Genomic DNA, 22,595 nt, shown 5'->3' with positions numbered 1-22,595 from the left:
GCCTTAGATTCACAACCCGTACCACTATACCATACACACAAAAATACAAAAGCTGGTAACTTAAGTTGGCTGTAACAGGGCATGGATCTATCTCCTGCAAAACTTTACTGTTTTCACTCAAGTTGCCCATGAGTTTTCTACAGTTTGATCCAAAATGGAAGTTGAATTTTGTTTGTCCAATTCCATCATTTTTAGAAGAAAAGGCACGGTTTTCGGCTGGTCTTTAATTTGTCATTCAAAATTGAACTTATGTCTAGCGGGGCATAAGTTCTTTAAGGGCGCCGGGCATAAGTTATGAGATAAAACTTATGCTTCGCGAAAAAGTTCTTTGACTTGAGGGACCAAAAAATTAAAGACCAGCACAAAATAGGGCCAAACGTGCAAACGGCCCTTTTTTATTTTAGTAAATTTACAAAGAAGATTCATCATGAATTTGTTAATTTTATGCTGGCTTTCCTTGAGTGAGCCACCAATTCAACACAAAATACTATCATTACCGCCTAATTTAAATAGGTGTGAGTGCATGTTTAATTAAACATGGTTGAGCGCTATAAGTATATATACAAACACATGCCATGCATTCATTGGTTTGGTGTACGCACCGAGTGCGGGTAAATTTTTACCCGCAATCCTCCTCCTTTATCAGAACTTGGGACCGGCAACGTGAGCACGATCGCTCACACAGTAATTTCCAGCAATGTGAGCAAACTCACACAGTAGTTTTTGTTGTAGGAAAATTACAAAGAAGAGGAGAAGAGATGGTCCAAGTTTTTTTTTACATTTTTGCATGTATTATTTGGACACAGACATCATGGAGTAGGAAGAATTATGTTGATGTACAACATATTTCTTAGATATATCAATTAGAAACAGCTGGCATTAGCATCATAAATTGGAAGGCAGTTACGAGATCATGACATAAGTTGAAAGAGGACCACCAGAAAAGACAGATCAGATCGTTTCAGATTTCAGTAGAGGAAAAAAGGTGAAGTGAATCCAGAACATATCCAGTCTATAGTGGACTTGGCCTTTAATTAACTCTCACTGCCAACTCTGCTATCTTTCATGTAAACAAGCAGCATTGGATTTCACCAAACAATTTATCTACAACTTCTTACCAGTTTTTCTTCACCAGTCAATATCCGATGATCATTATGAACTTTATAAGCTCAAGTTTCAGATGTCTGGTGAAAAGAAAAGTGACCACCATTCAAAAGAAAAGTGGAGAAAGGGACTTGGCCTCAGATATGGTGCTCATCTTTTTCCTTTTCAGGCTGTCATAGACTTACAAAATGTTAGGTAAAGCTAATGAGGCTTGTCAAATTGGAACAATGTGCTTACCCATAAAACAATTCCACAAGCTATAGAAAATTTAATCATTTAAAACCATTCGTCCAATATGCTTGAGCTATATACATTTTCAAGTTGAATATTTATTTGCGGAGAACCAGTGATACTTGTAAAATATGGCAAATTTAACTCAATGTCAATATGTTCACAATTCTCTCTATTCACTCCAACAATTGCTTGTGCTTACCCCAAGCAATTGCAATCACATATAAGAAGAGAGTGCCAGTGGCACCACCACCAATTGTCCATAGAAATTCCGGCATCCCAGCTTTTTTATCGTCAAACAGCTCAATGTCAATATTCATACCGAAAATTCCAGCCACAACCACAAAGGCGCTTACCACAAGAGTTGCCGTTGTTAACATGACTCCCATTTGCAAAAGATGGTTCTGCTTGTCATCCAGCATGATGTTGATATAGTCTTCTGTGTCATCCACATACTCGCGTAGCTGAAGAAATTAAAACAGATGCAAAAAAGATATATCACAACAATGTCACAAACTAAAGTCCAGCATAACAGTGTCACCTATGTAGCTACAAAGTAGTAGTTGACATTAAATCTGGATAATGCAAAACCAGAGACATTATACAATAGTACATGTCCAAATACTTGTGTAGTCAAACTTCATCTCTGATAATGCTATTTCAAAATCAATGTAATTATTCGCAATCAAAATAATACCACATGCAATATTAATGGGAGTTCTCGTCTAGAATCCGAACTTTGAAAAGTCGGAAAAATTAACTGAGCAAGGGGTAAGCTTGTAGAGAAAGTCAAACTAGGATACGGCAATATCAAGAGATGACAAATAGAAGAATGTCGGTGCATCATCTAGGTTGTATAATACATATGTGAAGTAGTGATGCATAATTATTCTGAAATGGTGCGCCTGATGGTCTTCTTCAAAGAGAATTAAAGAAAAATAAAAAGCAACAGATATAGGTTGTTACCCTTTTCCAACAACAAAAAGAAAAAAAGAAACAAATATTATTACCCATCTCCTCGGACATCCTTCTCGATAAACCAATAGTTGATTTGCAGTGGACTCTCATCATTCTTTTTTATGATAAGGTTAAACTGAACTCCACATTGTGGGATTCAACTGGGTATGTTGTTGATAAGGTTAAACTGACATCCTTCTAAAGCTTGGCTAACACCATCATTCTGTCTCGGTCATTCTTCCTCAATATTAATGTAGCATCATTCCTTATAAATGAATGTAGTTGATTTGCACTGGACTCTCATCTTTCTAAATCTTGGTGGCCCCACTGTTTGTTCCAGTTATACTTCCCTCTCCATTCCTCAATTTACCATTGACTTTGGGAACTGAACCTTATTTTCTCTTTTACCATGCGCTAAACTAATTAATTTTGGAGCTAATTACCAATAATCCAAGTTGAATATGAGATGATTGGTAAATACTCAAAAATAATATGAGATGATCGGTTGACATCATTAGTTTATTTATATGATCAGGAAATTCTTTTTGGATAATGCAGATATAAGTTTTGTATCTACGCATTTGCATAGCTGTCTAGCCTTAGGTGGTTCTGTAGGAGGTTTCTTCAACTTCAAAGCCTTCTTACTATCTCCTCCCATCCTATCCTCCAAAATCCTTCACTTCTTTTTTCTCTGAAAAAATATCATTCCGGTGGCATGCCAATCAACTATTGCCATGAACATCCTAGTTTGGTTCTTTTTATTTAAAGGTGATTACACAAGTCTCCCTCTAATTACAAAAGCGTCCCAATTGCCAGGACCCAGAATTACATGAACCTCCCTACTTCTAACTTTTTATGTGACAAAGCTAGCCTTTTTCTACGATCTCGATTTTCTGTTATGAGATCATAAGTACAGCAAATAGAACAGAAATAACAATTGTACCTTCAATTTTTCTCTACGTCCTTATGTCCTTAATCGTAATCATTAGAAAAAGGAGAAACAGGGCTTGGGGGAATAGTCCCTTCAACACTCATTTGGACAATTCGAAGGGAAATGTAATCGAAGAGTCTCTGAATAGAAGGAGAACTCTTTTGTACAAATTTTAGGGAAGATTATTGCTTCTTCCCTTTTTTTTTTTTTTTTTGGTGAACTTTCGGTCAAAACCATGATATTCCAGTTAGCATTGATGATTGCTGAGGCATAAAGAATCATATATTTATCTAAATTCTCTACTTACTTCATTAAAAAAGTGAGTTTATAGAGAAAAATGAAATATAAAGTGGAAACAAAGCTCACAACAGCTAAATAAAAATTCCATACAATCAACAGATAGGCTTTTGATGAAAGTAGTCGGATTTACGTATATTTACATAATATACTCGTACAAAGGCACATCTAATAACATGGTAGTTGAGTTTTATGAAGTCTCAATGTGATAAATCAGATAGTCTCTAAGGGAGTCTTTACCTAAGTAAATCGGGTGCTTCATTGATGCAATGAGTTTCATGCACCTTTCCGAAAGAAGGACAAGCATCAAGATGAACATTTATTGCATCAATAAAGCACCCGGTTATCATTGTTAGCTAGAAACAACAAGGTAACATTTCCAAAATATGACAATAGATAATTTTTACAAGAGGTGGTCAAATTACTTGGTGTAAAGCATTAATTCATATAAAACAAAAAGTAAGGAGTATAAATGCCTTGAAGCCTATACTAATGATTTATATACTCATGAAAGTAATTTAAGTGTCTGGGAAGGTCACTCACAGTGTTCAGTTTATTCAATGTACCATCAATTTGAACAAAGTATGCTTCTAAGAGCATTTCAAGCTCCTCCACATCAAGATGTTTGCTTATGGCACTTCGAGTCGTACTAGTATGTGTCCCACGACTACCTCGGCTAAGAGCATTAGGACCACCAAACAAACGTTCCTGCTGATTGTCAATATGTGGAATGTCGGTATCGTAACTGGTGGAACCTGCATTTGCGTCCATTGAGATTTCCACAGGAACCCTGACATATCAAATAGATTGAAGTTTAGGAATAACATAGAAATGCTGATTGACATCATCAACACCTCTCAGGGACGGGAAAGAGGTTTTTTTTTAATGCTTTTAAATAACATTGATCAGAAGTTGTCTCAGTATTGGACCAGATTAGAACAGAAATTTATCGTAATAGCATTGTTTTGACAGTCAAGAAAGTCCTCCACACTAGTCCAATTTTTCCAGACCCATTCGGTTTGATAGAAGGACTCCATAGAGAAGTATAAGGCAGTAATATGCTGCAAGGACACTCATTCAGGGAGAAGACATGACACATTGCTTCACAAGCTCAATGTGGTCAACTATAGATGATGAAACGGCACCTGATGAGATACTATTGGTCCTTTATTTTCTAAAAAATGAAAAGAGATACTATTGGTTCTATACTGTGCTTGTATTTCTCTTGCTTGTATTTCTCTTTCTTTCAGAAGAAAGAGAAATACAAGCACAGTATAGAACCAATAGTATCTCTTTTCATTTTTTAGAAAATAAAGGACCAATAGTATCTCATCAGGTGGAAGCACCATTAACACCATCATGTGGACATACTCTATTTTTTTTTTTTTTGGCTGGCACATCAGATCAACTATAAAGAGTAATGCAACTCAAGATTTTGTGAGGATCAAGGTATTGACTCTATTGGAGCTCAAAAGATTTTCTTACTCAGTTATTCATACAATTGCGCTAAAGCTCTAGAAGTAAAACGAAGCAGGGACAAGAACTGCAGACTGGAGATCCAATTGTGGTGAATATTTGAGATTTCAGCTGCTCCGAAGATCTTTTATCATCTGTCAAGGTTACTTTTACTTGTTCACTTTTTGAATGGCAGTGAAGATGTGGATAAAGTAGCACTCTTTGGATAATATGTCATGAACGGACATCCTGGTCTCTCCCAAATGCATTTAGTTATCTACAAATGTGACTGCCGTTTTCCAAAAACAGTTTTGAAATTATACTGCTTAGGCTCAACATGTTGGTGACAGACTGCGGAAGATCTTTCTAATTAACCAATAAAGAGGATATTCTGAAACAAAAAAGGAAAGGATAAGACATCAAAGTATCAGCAATATATAACATACCTATCATCCATGTTCGGCTGAATAACTTCCTCATCAATGCCATCTTGGCCAGTTACAGAGGAAACAGAAGAATTCTCAAGTTGTTCCATCAGCTTGTCAGTCAAATACATCTCGGCCATATCTTCATCATCATCTAGTAGATGCTCCAGTTCATCTCTGACCTACTCAGAGCAACCACTCAGAAAAAAGGAATACAGTAGTTCATTTTGTAATCCTTTGTCTACCAAAGTGCTCGACGATATTAAAACAAAAAAAAAAAAAAAAAAAAAAAACACAGCGTTTCCTTAATATTGTGAAATCAGCAAATGAGAGAATTCTCTTAAGAGTGATGCTAGAGATCAATATTGAGGCTTTGATCTATAAGTAATCTGCAGACTATAACAGCATTACCTCAAAACTGAACCATTCTAACAGCTGGGAAGTGCTAACACTTGCTAGAATACTAGATTAATGCATGTTGACCTTCTAACAGCAGTATCAGCCTTCCTAAAGAAATATACACAGAGATAAATTTCAATTGAATGGCATTCCTTAAATGTCATTTACCATGCAAATTTCCATGCCTTGAGGTTCTTGTGGAATTATAGAAGAATAAGACTGAATAGATCCTTGTGGGATTACACTGGGTATGTTGTTGTTGTTGTTGTAAGACTGAATAGATCGTTTAAATGTCAAGAGCATAAAATATACAGACAAAGCTAGCATATCAAGTTTTTGACTCCACTGCCAGGTTTCTCGTGGATTATTCAGTAATAGTCAAGCAAGACTGCTTGTCTACCGAGAAATGCAGAAATTTTATCCACCACGTACCTTCTGAACACGTCCTGTAATAGCAACCAAGCGACTTTTGATTTGACGAACTCGTTCCAAGTTGAGAGTACTAATCTTTGATGTCAGCTTATCTAAAGCAGGATGAGCTTCTTGCTCCAGTGTCCTTGCCTGCTTGAAATAGAACCACATAAACAAAGACCAGAAAGAAAGCAAAAATGACCAATAACGACAGTGGAAAAGTAACCAACTCAAACAGAGCTATTAAGACATGCAATAGTGTTTAGAACATTTGAGTAAAGCAATAGAATTATTCTTCACCTCATTATCCAAGCAACTGCAAGCAGCCTCCAGACATGCCTCCAAAGCAACAAACTCAAATGGGAGAAGCTTCGGCCCGTCTCGATTCTCACCAGTTTGCTGCTTCCCATCAGCCTTGTTCTCATTATTTGCTCGGAAGCTTGCAGAAAAGTTTGGAGGTGAAACTGCTTCAGATTGTGGCTCTTCCAGATCATACAGATTTGTCCAGTCTGCATTATCGCAACCCCCTCCAGCTTCCTAATACACAATTATCACATTTTATCAGATCAGTTAAAATCACACTGCCTAGTCCCCCCTCACGGATCAAAGCAGATATAAGCACAAAGTTATAGTTTGAGCACAATAATTTATTCGAACTGAGATAGGTCATAAAATCTAAAATTTTAAGCATTAAACCTGAAGTTGTAAAAAGAAGTCTATCATGAAATAAAATGAGAAGGCAAAAGGGTTACACTTGAAGTTTCTATTTAGATGGTCCTAATACATATGGTTCCTAAGGGGATGATTGAGTAGTTGAAGGCTTGAGGCAATAAGTGTAACAACCTAGAGATCCCAAGAATCCCACTCAGGTTTACCCGGCCTATGTGCTTGTAAGCTATGTTGCTCGGACATTTCTAAAATGCAGCAGGGTGTGTGTCAGATCCGACACGGGTGCGGCAACATTTTTGAAGATTCCGAGCAACATAGCTTGTAAGCGGTAATAGACTGTCAGTGGATTAGTTAAGGTGCGTGTAAGCAGTCCCAAACACTACATCATGAAAAAAAAGGTATACATACATTCCATAGAATGGAGTATAATGCAACTTCTTTTACAACACTACAATAGTCAGTTACAATCATGAAACTAGAAAACCAGAAATTCTGAATAGAGATCCAAGAAACCTGCAACAGTAGCACTAGTAATGTACAAACAACTAGTAGTATAAAAGCTAAGATTCTACATATTACAATATCATCAAGTAAAGACTAAGAAGAGTAACAAATATTAAAGATTAAACACCCCCAAGAATCAAAATGGAAGGAAAAAAAAAAACATTCTCAGGGTGTGTTCGTTATGGAGGAAAACATTTTCCAATTTTCCCATGTTCCGTTGGTCAAAATGCTTTGGAAAATATTTTTGTAGGAAAACAAGTTCCTTAAAAATGAGCGAAATGACTTCCCTCATGTAAGTAGGAAAAACAAATTCCATAAGTAACATTCCGGGTTCATTATCTCTTCTCCACCCACCCAACTCCCACGCCTTGACCATCCCCCCCACCCCACGCCATCCCACCCCCATAGTGTTTTTCTAGATTACATATACTTATCGAACACTAGAAACTAAATAAACAACCAACTGGTTTTGCAAGAGAACATTTTCCTTCGTACCGAACACACCCTAAGTTGGATTAGTTACCTGGATCTTCTATATCCACTCCCCTCTGTTAGGTACAAAAGCATTAGAATCCCAAATTTTCAGATAACCACTATCCATACAATTTATTAGGGTTGATTATATGATTCTTCCGCTTTAGGGCCCGTTTGGCTTAGCTTAAAAAAAGCAGCTTATAAGGCAAAAAAAATAAGTTGGGCTACCCCAACTTATTTTTTTGGGCTTATTTTAAGCACAAAATGGCTTATAAGCTGGCCAGCCAAACACTCAAAAAAGCTGAAAACAGCTTATAAGCTATTTTCAGCAACTTATAAGCCAATCCAAATGGGCTCTTACTCAGGTACTAGAGCATAAAAGATTGATCATTTCCCAGAATATATAATATGCAAGAAACTTACAGCAGTAACACTAGTAATGTACAAACTACTACTGTAGTATAAAAGCTAAGATTAGACATGTTACAATATCATCAACTAGAGACTAAGAAGTGTGACAAATATTATTGATTAAACACCCCCAAGCATCAAACAAAAAAAAACATTCTAATTTGAATTGGTTATATGAATCTTCTATATCCAACCCCTCTGTTGAGTACAAAACCATTAGAATCAAAATTTTCAGATAATAACTATCCATACTTCTGTTTTTTCGTAACACTGTAAACATTAACCACCTTCTAGGAAGGGTGAAATAAGCTTAGGCCTCAAACAGAAGAAAAACTAGTTACATTTGTATTCTTTGCACAATCCCTCTACATCTATGTAATTTCTTGTACAAGTAAAGTAAAGCTAACCTATCAACTAACTCTTTCTTGATTTGAGTCACCACCATCTCAGTATGTACAGTTAATCCTTTAAACAATTTCCAATCGCGAGCCCTTCAACTATGATAGACCATAGCCTCAAACAAAATAGCAGCAACAATCTCCTTCTAAATTACTATCCATACATTCTACCGCGGTTGGTTATATGATTCTTATATATCCTTTCCCCCTTACTCAGGTACTAATGCATACAAAAATTACTCACTCTGTTCCAATTTACGTGACACACTTCCCCTTTTTATCTGTCCCCAAAAAGAATGTCGTTTTTTATATTTAATTTACAGTCACACAAATATCTAAGACTTATTCTGGACCACAAGTTTCAATAGTCTTCTATGTCTTTCTTAAACTCCGTGCCTATCATTTTCTTTATAAGCTAAGCATAAGAAATTGATAAAATAACCTGAGACTTAGTAGCTTGATGATGACGCAAAATTCTCCGTTGAAGCTCTTCAACAAACGGAGCAACAGAAGGATCTCTAGCATTAAGCAAAAGTACCTCTTGAGCAGTAATAATAGCCTTAATATGTTCCAAATTAATAACAATAGCCCTTTCACGGCCCAATACAGTAGATGGATAAGACAAAAGTGGGTCCAATATACGAAGATCACGGGCCGGAAGCCCAGTTCGTCTCATAATTGCATGTTTACCAGCTTCGACAACTTGGGTTTGTCCAGTTGAATCTAACAATAGCCATGACCGTACACCTGTCGCTTTCTTACGTAACCCTACTACGCCGCCAGGGATGGCGGCGGTGTTAGGGCGGAGTAGATCCGCCACGTCATCGTCCGGTGATGGAACGGTGAATTTTGGCGGTGGTGGTGTTAGGCCTCTCATAATTGACGAGACAAAAATGAAATTGGTGAATTATTTGTGTATTTGATGCTGCTACGTCATCAAAATAACTAACTCCAGGAATTTGACTTCTTTTCTTTTGTCGTTTTATTTTTTTGACATTTTACTTCCAATATAGATGATATACAGCATTGATAATGACAAGATTGATGTAATCTAATTATGATAAGGAATAACAGCACTTTTCACCGCTTGATAATTGATAATTTTCAGTTTAATCTTTGTATTATTTCATGTACAAAATGTAATGGAAGATGATTTGAAACTTCTGTGTGTATTCCTCAAAAGAAGCGGCACCTATTTGTACATGTATCCTAAATAAGAATAAAAGTAAAGTTTAATTCCTATACAATTTTGTGTAAGTCCTATTGGCTACTTCTTAACTAACTTTGATTCCTTTCTATGTAAATTTGATAGTGACTTATTTTTGTTCAACAAGATTAATTTATTACATGGGTAATATTTATTTATCAAGGTATTGGGCCATATCTTTGGTCTGCTGAATGTTGAGCCCATAGTTTAAACAACCCAATACACCAAATCACTACAGCAACCCATTAATTGTAGCAGCCCATTTCATATCACAGCAGCCCATTAATTTTCTTTTGAACACGGCTGTTCTTCATCATCGACATCATCGATGTTCTTCATCATCGACATCATCATCGATGTCTTCTCTGTTCATCATCGTCGTTTTCTCCATTAATTCCTACACCCCCCTTCAAGTTGGAGGGGATCGTAGTGACTCCCAACTTGCGAAGAAGATGATGATGCGATGGGCCAGCAAGAGATTTTGTAAAAATATCGGCAAGTTGGCTCTTTGATGGCACAAAAGAAAGTGAGATCAAGCCGGAGAGATACTGTTGCCGGACAAAATGGCAATCTAGTTCAACGTGTTTCGTTCTTTCATGAAATACGGGATTCCGAGCAATGTCGATAGCCGTCTTGCTGTCAGAATGTACAGGCACCGGAATCAGAGAAGAAATCGACAAATCTGAGAGCAAACGAGTCATCCAGGTCAATTCCGCAACCAATCGCCGCATAGAGCGGTATTCAGCTTCGGCGGAGGATAAAAAGACGGAAGCTTGTTTCTTGGATTTCCAAGAAATAGGTGATCCACCCAAGCTAATGAAGAACCCACTTACAGAACGACGAGTGTCACGGCAAGTCGCCCAATCGGCGTCACAAAAGGCAGATAAAGAAAAGGTCGGTGAAGCATTGAGAAGAATCCCATGACAGGGGTACTTCTTAAGGTAACGTAACACTCGCAATCCAGCATTAAAATGATTCATAGTAGGCGTTTGCATAAATTGACTCAGTGTCAAAACAGCAAAAGATAAATCCGACCTAGTATGAGTCAAATAATTCAATTTTCCAACAAGATGTCTATAGATGGTGGGATCTGATAATATTTCTCCTGTTGTTGCAGATAGTTTTGCTGATGGATCCATTGGAGAAGAGACAGAGGCAAGGTGGGAAACATCAAATTCATCCAGGAGGTCCAAGGTATACTTTTTCTGACTGATAATCATACCATGATCTTCCCTTAAAATTTCCATTCCCAAGAAATAGTGGATGAGACCAAGGTCCTTAATCTTGAATTCTGAATGAAGAAACACCTTAAGATTCTTAATTTCCTGATGATTGTTGCCAGTAATAAGTATGCCATCAACATATACCGCAACAATAGAAACCAAAGATCTTGTATGTTTAAAGAAAAGAGAGTAATCATTGAGTGAGGCTGTGTATCCCTTAAATGTTAATGCACCAGCAAGCTTGGCATACCACTGCCTGGAAGCTTGTTTCAAACCATATAGAGACTTTCTAAGTCTGCACACCAAACCAGGAGTAGGGGGATCTAAACCTGAAGGAAATTTCATGTATACTTCTTCTTGCAAATCACCTTGCAAGAAGGCATTATTCACATCAAATTGTGACACATCCCAACCTTTCTTTACTGCAATAGCTAGCAAACATCTGATTGTAGTCATTTTAACTACTGGAGAAAAGGTCTCATTGAAATCTACTCCCTCAGTCTGTATATCCCCTCTTATGACTAGTCTAGCCTTTAACCTCTCTATAGCACCATCTGCATGTTGTTTGACTTTATATACCCATTTACAAGGAAGAGCTTTTCTTCCTGGGGGTAAAGAAACTAAATCCCAAGTTTGATTGGATTGTAGTGCCTCTAGTTCATCTTCCATGGCCTTCATCCATCCAGGATGATGACAAGCCTGATTAAAACTGGTAGGTTCTTTAAGTGTAGAAACATATTCTAAAATGAGTTGATTTGGCTTAGAAAGGGCATTGAAAGATAGAATGGTGGGTGTAGTAGGAGTAGCAAAACAGGACTCTGTAACATTACTAAGAAAAATAGTGTTACAAAGATATTCATTAAGATAGGAAGAAAGAGTTCCTTTGTTTGATGACCTTCTGGGTTCTGGTTCAAGTTGAGAGTTAATAGCATGGGTTAAATCAGTAGAGATAGGAGGAGAGATAGGACATGTAGTGGGATCGGAATGATCAGAAGGGGAATGAGAAAATAGGGAAGAATTAGGTGTATTTGTCAGCGAACTGGAAGAACTAGAAGGAGACTGATCATGTGTTGCATCAGGATTAGTTATATCAAATAGTGAAGAAGTGGTGTCCAAAAAAAATATGTGATGAATGATCTGAAAAAATAGGTAGCTTAGATGCAGTAGAAACAGCAAAAGGGTAATTATGCTCATGAAATTTGACATCTCTAGATACCACAACTTTCTTGGTATCTAATTCTAATAACTTGTATCCTTTTTGGGTTAAAGGATATCCTAGCAATACACAAGCCTTTGCCCTGTGATCAAACTTACTCCTTCCCTGAGTTAGAGTAGAGGCATAACACAAACACCCAAAATTCCTTAGATGAGAATAATCTGGCAATTGTTTGAAAATGATTTCATAAGGAGTTTTCCCTTTGAGAACACTAGAAGGCAATCTGTTAATAATGTATGTAGCTGTTAGAATACACTCCCCCCAGTAAGTAACAGGCATGTTGGATTGAAACATCAGACCTCTTGCAATTTCTAAGAGATGTATGTGTTTCCTTTCAACAATGCCATTCTGTTGAGGGGTCCCTACACAAGACATTTGATGAATGATGCCCTCTGAAGCAAGATAAGCTGCCTCTTGTGTTCCCTTTCCTAATTCTAGGGCATTATCAGATCTTATCATCTTCACCTTCACATGGAACTGTCTTTCAACCATAGAAAGAAAACTTTTGAGAATGGGAAAAGCATTACTCTTGGTGCTTAATAAAAATGTCCAAGTTCCTCTACTAAAATCATCCACAATAGTTAGGAAATATTTAAACCCATTGTAAGTAGTTGATTTGTATGGTCCCCATGTATCAATGTGAATAAGTTCAAATATTCCTTTTGTTTTGATACTACTCACAGGAAATGGAAGCTTGGTTTGTTTAGCTTTAGGACACACATCACAGATAAAATCAGAAATGGAATCACAATGAAGGAAATGTAAATGCTTCATTGCTGAAAATGGGAGATGTCCCAACCTTGTATGCCAAAGTTTTTCATCAGAAGCAGCTTTAACATGTGCAGAAATAGGAACAGACTCTGAATTGGAATTTCTTCCTTTTGGAATTGAAAGAACATTTGCACTAAACAAACACCTAGACTTAGAATCAGTAGGTTCCAGTAGATATAGTCCTTCTCTCACTTCACCAAAAACTTGAGGACTCCTCATTGAATGGTCCTGCAAGAGACACTTACTACATGTAAATATTGCATCACACTTGATTTGAACACATAACTTATGCACAGATAATAAGTTATACTGAAATTCTGGAACATGGAGAACCTTTTCTAAAATAAGACCTGGCAGAATAGGAATGCTTCCTGTATGAGTAACACTTACCTTGAAAGAGTTAGGTAAATTAATGTTCAAAGGTACAGGAAGAGGAATGAGAAACATGAATGAATTAGGATTAGAACACATGTGTTCTGATGCTCCTGAATCAATTATCCAGGTGCTTGACTTGAGACTGCTAAAAACTGAATTAGAGTATTTAAGAATGGTACCAGCCACAGCATTAGCATTTATGCTTGGATTTCCTGATTGCCCCAGTTTTGTTTGTTTGTATAAATGCATCATTTCCTTAATTTCTTTCTTGGTGTATTGTTGTGCTAGATTACTGTTGATATCATTGTTGTATCCACCCATGCTTTCTTCCTCCTCATGTGTCACTGCTGCATTTGCCTTGATTGTCCCTTGATAGTCTTTGGAGATAGTGAACTCAAAATCAGGTGGGAAACCATGCAACCTGTAACAATCATCCTGTGTGTGTCCTGTTTTTCCATAATAGGTGCAGTTAACATTTGGGTTATACTTCTTCTTTCCTTTAAACCTTTGTTGTGGCTTAACAAACCTCTGAGCAGAATTGTTAAACCTCTGTGATGTGTTTCCTCCTTTGAATGAATGGTTCTTGAATTTCTGAACATGTTTCCCATTCCCTGATGCCATGAAAGCTGCAAAATCAGTAAGCAACTGAGCATGGGGCTGTTGACTTAATCCAGCAGCCATAAAAGATGCAGAATCAGATGTTGAGTGTGCATTTGCATACACTTCTCTCTGGTTTTCATCTTGCAAAAGTAGTGAGTATGCAAGATCCATACTAGGCAAGGGATTCATCACAGAATATTCCCTCTTGCCTGTGTATAAATGTCATTTAATCCCATCAAAAACTGAATTAGTCTTTGATCCTGCAGAGATTTTGTTAGTTTTGCTTTACCCTCACATACACAAGGACATGAGCAACATACAATGACATGAATAGCATTTAATTCATCCCATAATTTCTTGAGTTTGGTGAAATACTTAGCAACATCATCATTACCTTGAACCAGACTTGTTATTTCTTTTTGTAAGTGATAGAGTTTAGCACCATTTGACCTCCCAAACCTTTGCTCTAGACTTTCCCACAGTTCCTGTGCTGTCTTAGAGTGTATAACACTGTCTGCAATGTCTTTTGTCAATGCATTTGTGATCCAAGTAATGACCATATCATTGACACATGACCATTGTTCATATTCTCCAGAGTTCAGATCTGGAGATTTGCAAGTTCCATTGATGAAACCAAGCTTCTTCTTGGCTGAGAGAGATAAGAGGATAGATCTCCTCCATCCCGGGTATCCTCTACCATCAAACACACTATTAACTAGTGTCATTCCTGGTGAATCTGAATTATTGAGATGGTAAGGGTGATTGGCATCATATGTGACTGCTTTTTCAGTGCTGGTTGCTTCAGCAACAGTTAGTGGTGATTGAGGCATTTGTCTTCACAGAAGAAGAGACAGAAAATATGATCTATGTTGATATTTAGACTGGATCGAGCTTACTGCTCTGATACCATGTACAAAATGTAATGGAAGATGATTTGAAACTTCTGTGTGTATTCCTCAAAAGAAGGGGCACCTATTTGTACATGTATCCTAAATAAGAATAAAAGTAAAGTTTAATTCCTATACAATTTTGTCTAAGTCCTATTGGCTACTTCTTAACTAACTTTGATTCCTTTCTATGTAAATTTGATAGTGACTTGTTCTTGTTCAACAAGATTAATTTATTACATGGGTAATATTTATTTATCAAGGTATTGGGCCATATCTTTGGTCTGCTGAATGTTGAGCCCATAGTTTAAACAACCCAATACACCAAATCACTACAGCAACCCATTAATTGTAGCAGCCCATTTCATATCACAGCAGCCCATTAATTTTCTTTTGAACACGGCTGTTCTTCATCATCGACATCATCGATGTTCTTCATCATCGACATCATCGATGTTCTTCATCATCGACATCATCATCGATGTCTTCTCTGTTCATCATCATCGTTTTCTCCATTAATTCCTACATTTCATAAAGCATATTTACGTAGAATCTTTTATGTAAGAATAACATTATATTTCAATTATTTTTAGAACTATACTGTTGGTAAATATGAGATAATTATACAACTTAACATGACACGTGAGTAATTAAATAGTGAACTAATTGGTAATAATAGTAAATTTGTGAATATTCAACCGCAAATAGATCAAAAGCGTTCAATTAATCGAAAGTCAAATATACTTAATCAGATATAACAAGGACTACTATTAAAAATTATCAATAATTGAATTATGAAAAAAACTATTAACCCTACAATAATTATAAGTGAACAAACATGTATGACAAAATACCAAATCAATAGGCAGATCCTTTTTTTTTTTTTCATCGTAACTAACCATTTTGTATTACTGCATCAACGGATTACATAATTCAAACATAGCCTTATCATCATGTACAATCCAGCTTGGGAAAAACATCTCCCAAGAGATCTCCTTCAGTGAAGAAATAGAAAAACTAACTAAATTATGAGCTATTTTGTTCCAACATCTTGGGATATATATAAAATCGATATGATCAAAGAAGCTTGATAGCTTCCAGTTGTCTTCACGCATCACTTCTATCTCCTACGAGGTAGCCACTCGTTTCTGGATCATATCAACGACATTTTTAGCATTAGACAAAATCTTGACCATTTCCATCCCTTACTGTTAGCATGTTCAAGAGCATTTCTAATTGCAATTGCTTCAGCGGTCATGGCTTTCCCCACATATTGGATTGGGGATCCATGGGCATGAAGCAGTTTCCTAAGGCTATTCAAAGCCGCAAAATCAATACTTGCCCTCCGACTATTGGTCTGCAATCCTGCATCTGCAAACAATAAAACACCATCTTGAAGATTTGTTAGTTTAAGCACATGCTAATTTTCTATTAAGGAGCCAGAAGATAGACTTGTAGTTGCTAAATTTTTATATTCTTCATACTCAAAGAGAGACTTAGAAACAATATCTCTTGATTCTAACCTTTCCTGATTAAACACCCATGCATTCCTACCTTTCTAAATTTGCCACATAATATTAATGCTCAAATTTAACAATTCTATAGATTCAGGAAAAGACTTTAGTATTTAAGAGCAATTCATACTACTAGACAGAAAAATCGATTATATTTTCAATACCAGACCAATTAATTGGACAATGCTTCCACACAAGTTGAGACCGAGGACATTTGAATAACATATGTTCTATATCTTCATGTCCAAGGCCACAAACTTTACATATACTATCCACATTCTTTAGTCTTTTTGCTAAATTACTATTGACGGGTAAAAAGTTAATCACACATTTTCTTAAAAAAGGTTTAAGCTTATTTTTAATTCCTAACTTCCACGGAGAATCCCAAAAAGCTTTTAGGAAAAGAGTGACAATTCGAGTTTCTGAATTTTTCATTGTCTTACCCACCAAATTCTTTGCTAAGTAGTAACCTGATTTAACTTCATAGTTTCCTGTTTTTGTATGGTGCCAAATTAATCTATCATTTGAACCTGTTGTAGATATTGGGATAGATAATATAGCTTCTACATCTTCAGCTTCAAAGGTCAAATTTAGCTCTTGTATTTTCCATCTGTGCTTATCTTCGTCGATTAAATCTGAAACCATTAAATCTAAGTTTCTATGCCCATGAATACTCTTTGGAGTAAAACCTTTATTATTTGGTATTCAAGGATCAATCCAAGCATTGATATTCTTCCCACCATAAATTCTCCACCTTAATCCTTTATTCAAAAGATCTCTTCCCCACAAAATGCTCTTCCACACCCATGATCCAGTAGATGATGTAGAGGCTTTAAGAAAAGTAGAGTCTGGAAAATATTTGCTTTTAAGAACTCTCGCTAGTAAAGAATCGGGTTGCAATAAAATTCACCAAGCTTGTTTAGCCAATATAGCCATATTAAAAGCTTTTAGATCTCTAAAATCCTAACCCTCCTCTTGATTTAGAATCACACAACCTTTCCCATTTCTCAAAATGCATCTTTTTTTTATCCTCTGTTTGTCCCCATCAAAAATTATCAGAGAGTTGGTAACAAGATAATGCATACGTAGGGATCGCTGCTAGTACAGACTTCAGCATAACCTCTTTTCCTGCAGACTGCAGTACTTAAGAACTTACCCTTCCATCCTTTTATTTTTGTCTTGACTCTCTCCTTAATAAACTCTAGCAGGCAGTCCTAAATATATACCTATCTCATTCATTTGTCGTTGTCCCAGCAACGATAGTATCTTATTTTTCTCCTCCTCCCTCACATTTTTACTAAAACATATAGCAGATTTGTCAAGATTAACCATTTGGCCAGAACTTCGTTCATTTTTTCTTAGAATATCAGCTACACATACTGCATTTTGATGGTTAACTGAACAAAAGATAAATGAGTCATCGGCAAAAAACAGATGACTGACGCTCGGGGGTCTTTTTTTTTTTTTTTTTTTTTAAACGATTCATTCTTTCACACCTAAAAATTACTTTTAAGTCGGCCAACAGTAATAAATGCTCAAATTGGAATAAATCGGACTTGATTGGGGTTGTTCGTAATTCAATTTGGTCCGATTTTTATTTAGAAATGAATAAAAATAAACTAAATCAATCTAATTTTCGAAATAGTGGAACCAAATTAAATTGATAATACAAATTTTTTGATATAGAAACCTTGTCAATTTTTTCAGCTTTTCCAAAATTTTCGTTTATATATAGTTTTATGTCTATTCCTGTGGAGATTAAAAGAAGAAAGCAAGATTGGAACAATTTTCTCTGTATTCCATTCGATGAAACTGTGCACAATTTATACAAAACAAAGGATAAGAATTCCTAACAAACTATTCACAGCTGTCCCTATTTTATTTGTCTAGCTAAAGAGAATTCCTAACAAACTATTCACAGCTGTCCCTATTCTATTTGTCTAGCTAAATACTGACCATGGGAAATAATCATTATTTACAATCTGACAAATGAAAATAGATGCAAAAATAAAAGAATGGCACATGATGTGCACATGTGTTGTTCTAGAATAATCTTCACTTGTTTCCTTTAGATGCTTCCACGTATGAGCTTCACTGGTCCCCAGGATCAACTTTACCCTTCTTGTTTGTATCAAATTCAAAACCAGAACTTGTGGGAAAATGATCATTTGCTCTTTTCTCTTCTTCCTTGTTCATCAATGGCGAAATAGTTGTGAAATTAGCAGTAATGTCAACACCCCCCTCAAGTTGGAGGGTGCGGTGAGTACTCCCAACTTGCCCAAAATGGAATGATGAAGAGGTCCGGGAAGAGATTTGGTAAATAAATCCGCCAATTGAGAAGCCGATGGAACGAAGGAGAGGGATATGAGACCGGCAAGAAACTGTTGGCGAACGAAGTGACAATCAATGTCGACATGCTTCGTTCGTTCGTGGAAGACTGGGTTCTTTGCGATGTGAATCGCGGCTTGAGAATCTGAGTGTAAAGGAACTGGGAGTGCAACAGGGACAGTAAGATCGTCGAGCAAACGCACCAACCAAGTAATTTCTGCGACAACTCGTCGCATTGAACGATATTCGGCCTCAGCCGAGCTCAACGAAACAGATGTTTGCTTCTTCGATTTCCAACAAATTGGGGAAGAACCAAGAGAGATGTAGAAACCAGAGACAGATCGACGAGAATCCGGACAACGACCCCAATCAGAGTCACAAAAGGCAAGTATTTGAAAAGAGGGGGAAGAGGACATATAAAGGCCCAAGTTTGGGTTTTGGAGCAAATATCGCAATACCCGAAAAGCAGCATCCATGTGGGGTTGTCGTGGGTGTTGCATAAATTGACTCAAATGCTGAACGGTGAAGGCGAGGTCTGGTCTCGTATGAGTTAAGTAGTTGAGTTTTCCAACGAGGCGACGATACAAAGTAGGGTCGGAGATGGGAAGACCAACATCAGCATAAAGCTTGGCAGCGGAATCAAGAGGGGAATTGACAGGTAGAAGATCCAAGGCCCCAAATTCACTAAGTAGTTCAATGGTGAATTTTCTTTGGCATAAAATCAAGCCCTGATCTTCACGGAGGACTTCCATGCCCAGGAAAAAATGTAAGTCCCCCAAATCCTTAATGCGAAATTCTGTATCAAGAAATAGCTTTAAAGAATTGAGTTCATTGATGTCATTTCCCGTCAAAACTATATCGTCCACATAGACTGCGAGGATAGAAACAGAGGATCTTGATCTCTTAAAAAATAATGAATGATCATTGGAGGAATGAGAGTACCCTTTAAAACTCAAAGCAGCCTGTAGTTTAGCATACCATTGACGTGAGGCTTGACGCAATCCATAAAGAGATTTGCGAAGCCGACAAACCTTGTTGGAGGTAGGTGGGGTGAATCCAGCAGGGAACTTCATGTAGACCTCCTCCTCGAGATCTCCATGTAAGAAAGCGTTATTGACATCCAATTGGTATAGTACCCACCCTTTCTTGACAGCGACTGCAAGGAGACATCGAATTGTTGTCATCTTGACCACTGGGGAATAGGTTTCTGTGAAATCGATGCCTTCCCTTTGAATATCACCCCGAACAACTAAGCGAGCCTTAAGCCTTTCAATAGAACCATCGGAACGATGTTTAACTTTGTACACCCATTTGCAAGGTAAAGCCTTGTGACCATCAGGTAAATCAACAATTTCCCAAGTCCCATTAAGTACAAGAGCTTCATATTCTTGGGGTCATAGCCTGCTGCCAACCAGGATGCAAGGCTGCCTGATTATAATTGGTAGGTTCTTGAACAAGCGGAAGAGAATTAAGTAACTGTTGATTTGGTGAAGATAAGGCAGAAAAAGAAAAGGATTGTGGGGATAGGATAGAATCAAAACATGGTGTAGTAACATCAGTAAAATTAACCATACTGCAAATATAGTCCGTTAAGTAACCGGGGGTTTTGTGGGATCGACTAGACTGTCTCAAAGGTTGAGACTGAGTAGAAAGGTCAGGTGGAGGAATAACAGGGGAAACTGGATGGTGTGGGGACAATGAGGGTGCAGGACTGTTGGGATCAGGATGATCCGAGGAAGAAAAACCATCTGGAGGAGGATGGTAGAAGAGGGGTAGAAAAATCAGGTATTATATTAGGAGGAGAAGGAAAATAGGAAGTGGAACTAGGTGTGAGAGAGGTAGAAGTAAAGGGATATTGAGTTTCATGAAAAATAACATTTCTAGAAACAAACACCCTTTTGGTTGAAAGACTTAGTAACTTGTATCCTTTCTTTCCATGAGGATACCCAATGAAAGCACATGCCTCAGCCCTTGGAGAAAACTTAGCTCTGTTGACAGTTGAAGTAGAAGCATAGGTTAGACATCCAAAACACCTAAGGTTCTGGTAACTAGGTGCTGTCCCAAACAATTTCTCATAGGGAGTCTTGAAACCAATGACCTTAGAGGGGAACCTATTGATCAAATAAGTAGCTGTCAATACACATTCTCCCCAATAGGCAATGGGTAAATGAGATTGAAATAAGAGAGCCCTTGAAGTTTCTAATAAATGCTTGTGTTTACGCTCCACCACTCCATTTTGTTGGGGTGTTTCAACACAAGTGGTTTGATGCATGATTCCTTGAGATGAAAGAAATTGAGATTGTGTTGTCCCCGTTCCCAATTCAAATGCATTATCCGATCTTATGGTCTTGACTTTTGTATCAAAGTGTCTTTCCACCATAGCTAAGAAGGACTTTAGAACATCAAATGCATTGGACTTAGTAGATAAAAGATATGTCCAGGTCCCTCTACTATAATCATCAACAATTGTAAGAAAATACTTGAACCCATTATAGGTTGGGGTTGAGTAAGGACCCCAAGTATCAATATGTATTAATTCAAATATATGAGTAGTAGAAATTGAGCTGGTGGGAAAGGGCAATTTATGCTGTCTAGCCAAAGGACAAACAGAACAAGGAGTAGAAAACTGAGAACACACATTGATAGGAATTGAACTTATGTTTTTCATATTATAAAGAGGCAAATGGCCCAACCTATAATGCCATAACTTTGTGGTTACATCAGGAACTGTAGAATTAGAAGCTAAAACAGTAGCTACTTCACTAGATTTAACAGAAGTACTAGACAAAGAACCTGGAACAACATCAGGTTTTACATTAGAAACTAAGCCTGAAACAACCTCAGGACAAGCAACATTAGAAATTGAAATAAGGCTGCTAGCTAAGCCTGGAACAACATCAGGACTATTGATATTAGAAACTGAAAGAAGACTGCTAGTAACTTGGCTTGTAGGCTGCTGAGAACTAGAAGTAAGTGGACTGGACTGGAAAATGTATAAGCCTTTCTTTGCTTCACCAATTTCCAGAGGGCTCCTCAGTGAAGGGCCCTGTAACATGCAAACATCAGGAGAGAAAATGAGTGAACATCTAAACTGTTTGCAAAATTTTTGAACTGAGAGAAGATTAAACTTAAATGAAGGCACATACAAGACTTGATTTAAAACAAGAGTAGGAAGAAGAGTGACAGTTCCTATATGAGTTACTTTTACTCTAAAAGAATTAGGAAGATTGACCATTAGAGGTACTGATAATGGCCTTAAATGATGCAACATAGACTTGTTATAACACATATGTTCTGTTGCTCCACTGTCCAGAATCCAAGAAAATTCATCTAGGTGTTTAATTGGAGCTGTGCAATTGTGAGAATAAGAAATACCAGCACAATTAGCATTGATTTTCCCATCAGTAGTAGTTGAACCGTGCTGGTCAAAACTAACTTGTTGCAGTAGCTGCATCAGTTGTGCAATTGGATTTTGTAGGATTCCCTTTCCTGCTTGTTGTTCATTGGTTAAAACTGCATTTCCGCTAACAGGCACCTGAAATTGCTTCTTCTTGGTGAACTTAAAGTCTGCTGGATATCCATGCAACCTATAGCATTTTTCTACACTATGACGGGGCCTCTTGCAATAGGTACACACAAGTGAATTTCTTTTGTTGTCATAAAACCCCCTCTGTCCTTTGTTGTCACCTGTGTTAATCCTGTTGTTTTGATAACTTTGTCCAGCAGCTATGAAAGAAGCAGAATCAGTTGGATAGGGTGGAGTGTGTTGGATCTCAGCTTGCTTTTCATCCTGAACAACAAGTGAGTA

The 22,595-nt window shown here is 37.2% G+C and overlaps 1 protein-coding gene across 1 annotated transcript; it reads right to left on the bottom strand.

The window, feature by feature from the left end:
* Nucleotides 1–1,362: 1,362 nt before the first annotated feature.
* LOC132598925 (magnesium transporter MRS2-3) lies at nucleotides 1,363–9,657 on the bottom strand. Its single transcript, XM_060312075.1, has 6 exons — nucleotides 9,109–9,657; nucleotides 6,511–6,747; nucleotides 6,232–6,360; nucleotides 5,422–5,582; nucleotides 4,064–4,310; nucleotides 1,363–1,799 (listed from the first exon to the last, which is right to left on the bottom strand). Exons 1-6 carry the CDS (start codon nucleotides 9,541–9,543, stop codon nucleotides 1,512–1,514), a joined length of 1,497 nt encoding a protein of 498 aa, XP_060168058.1. The 5' UTR covers nucleotides 9,544–9,657; the 3' UTR covers nucleotides 1,363–1,511.
* Between the last annotated feature and the right edge of the window lie 12,938 nt (nucleotides 9,658–22,595).

Source organism: Lycium barbarum, chromosome 6 (assembly GCF_019175385.1).
Source record: "Lycium barbarum isolate Lr01 chromosome 6, ASM1917538v2, whole genome shotgun sequence".
Lineage (NCBI taxonomy): Eukaryota > Viridiplantae > Streptophyta > Magnoliopsida > Solanales > Solanaceae > Lycium > Lycium barbarum.
This window is presented reverse-complemented; position numbering and strand designations above follow the sequence as displayed.

Bases quoted from the DNA above. Each gene is read 5' to 3' on its own strand.
- LOC132598925 (XM_060312075.1), bottom strand. From the start codon at position 9,543: ATGAGAGGCCTAACACCACCACCGCCAAAATTCACCGTTCCATCACCG. The intron at 5,583-6,231 runs GTACGTGGTGGA...TGCTCTGAGTAG, and splicing joins TTACAGGACGTGTTCAGAAG to GTCAGAGATGAACTGGAGCA. The intron at 4,311-5,421 runs GTATGTTATATA...TTGATATGTCAG, and splicing joins CAGCCGAACATGGATGATAG to GGTTCCTGTGGAAATCTCAA.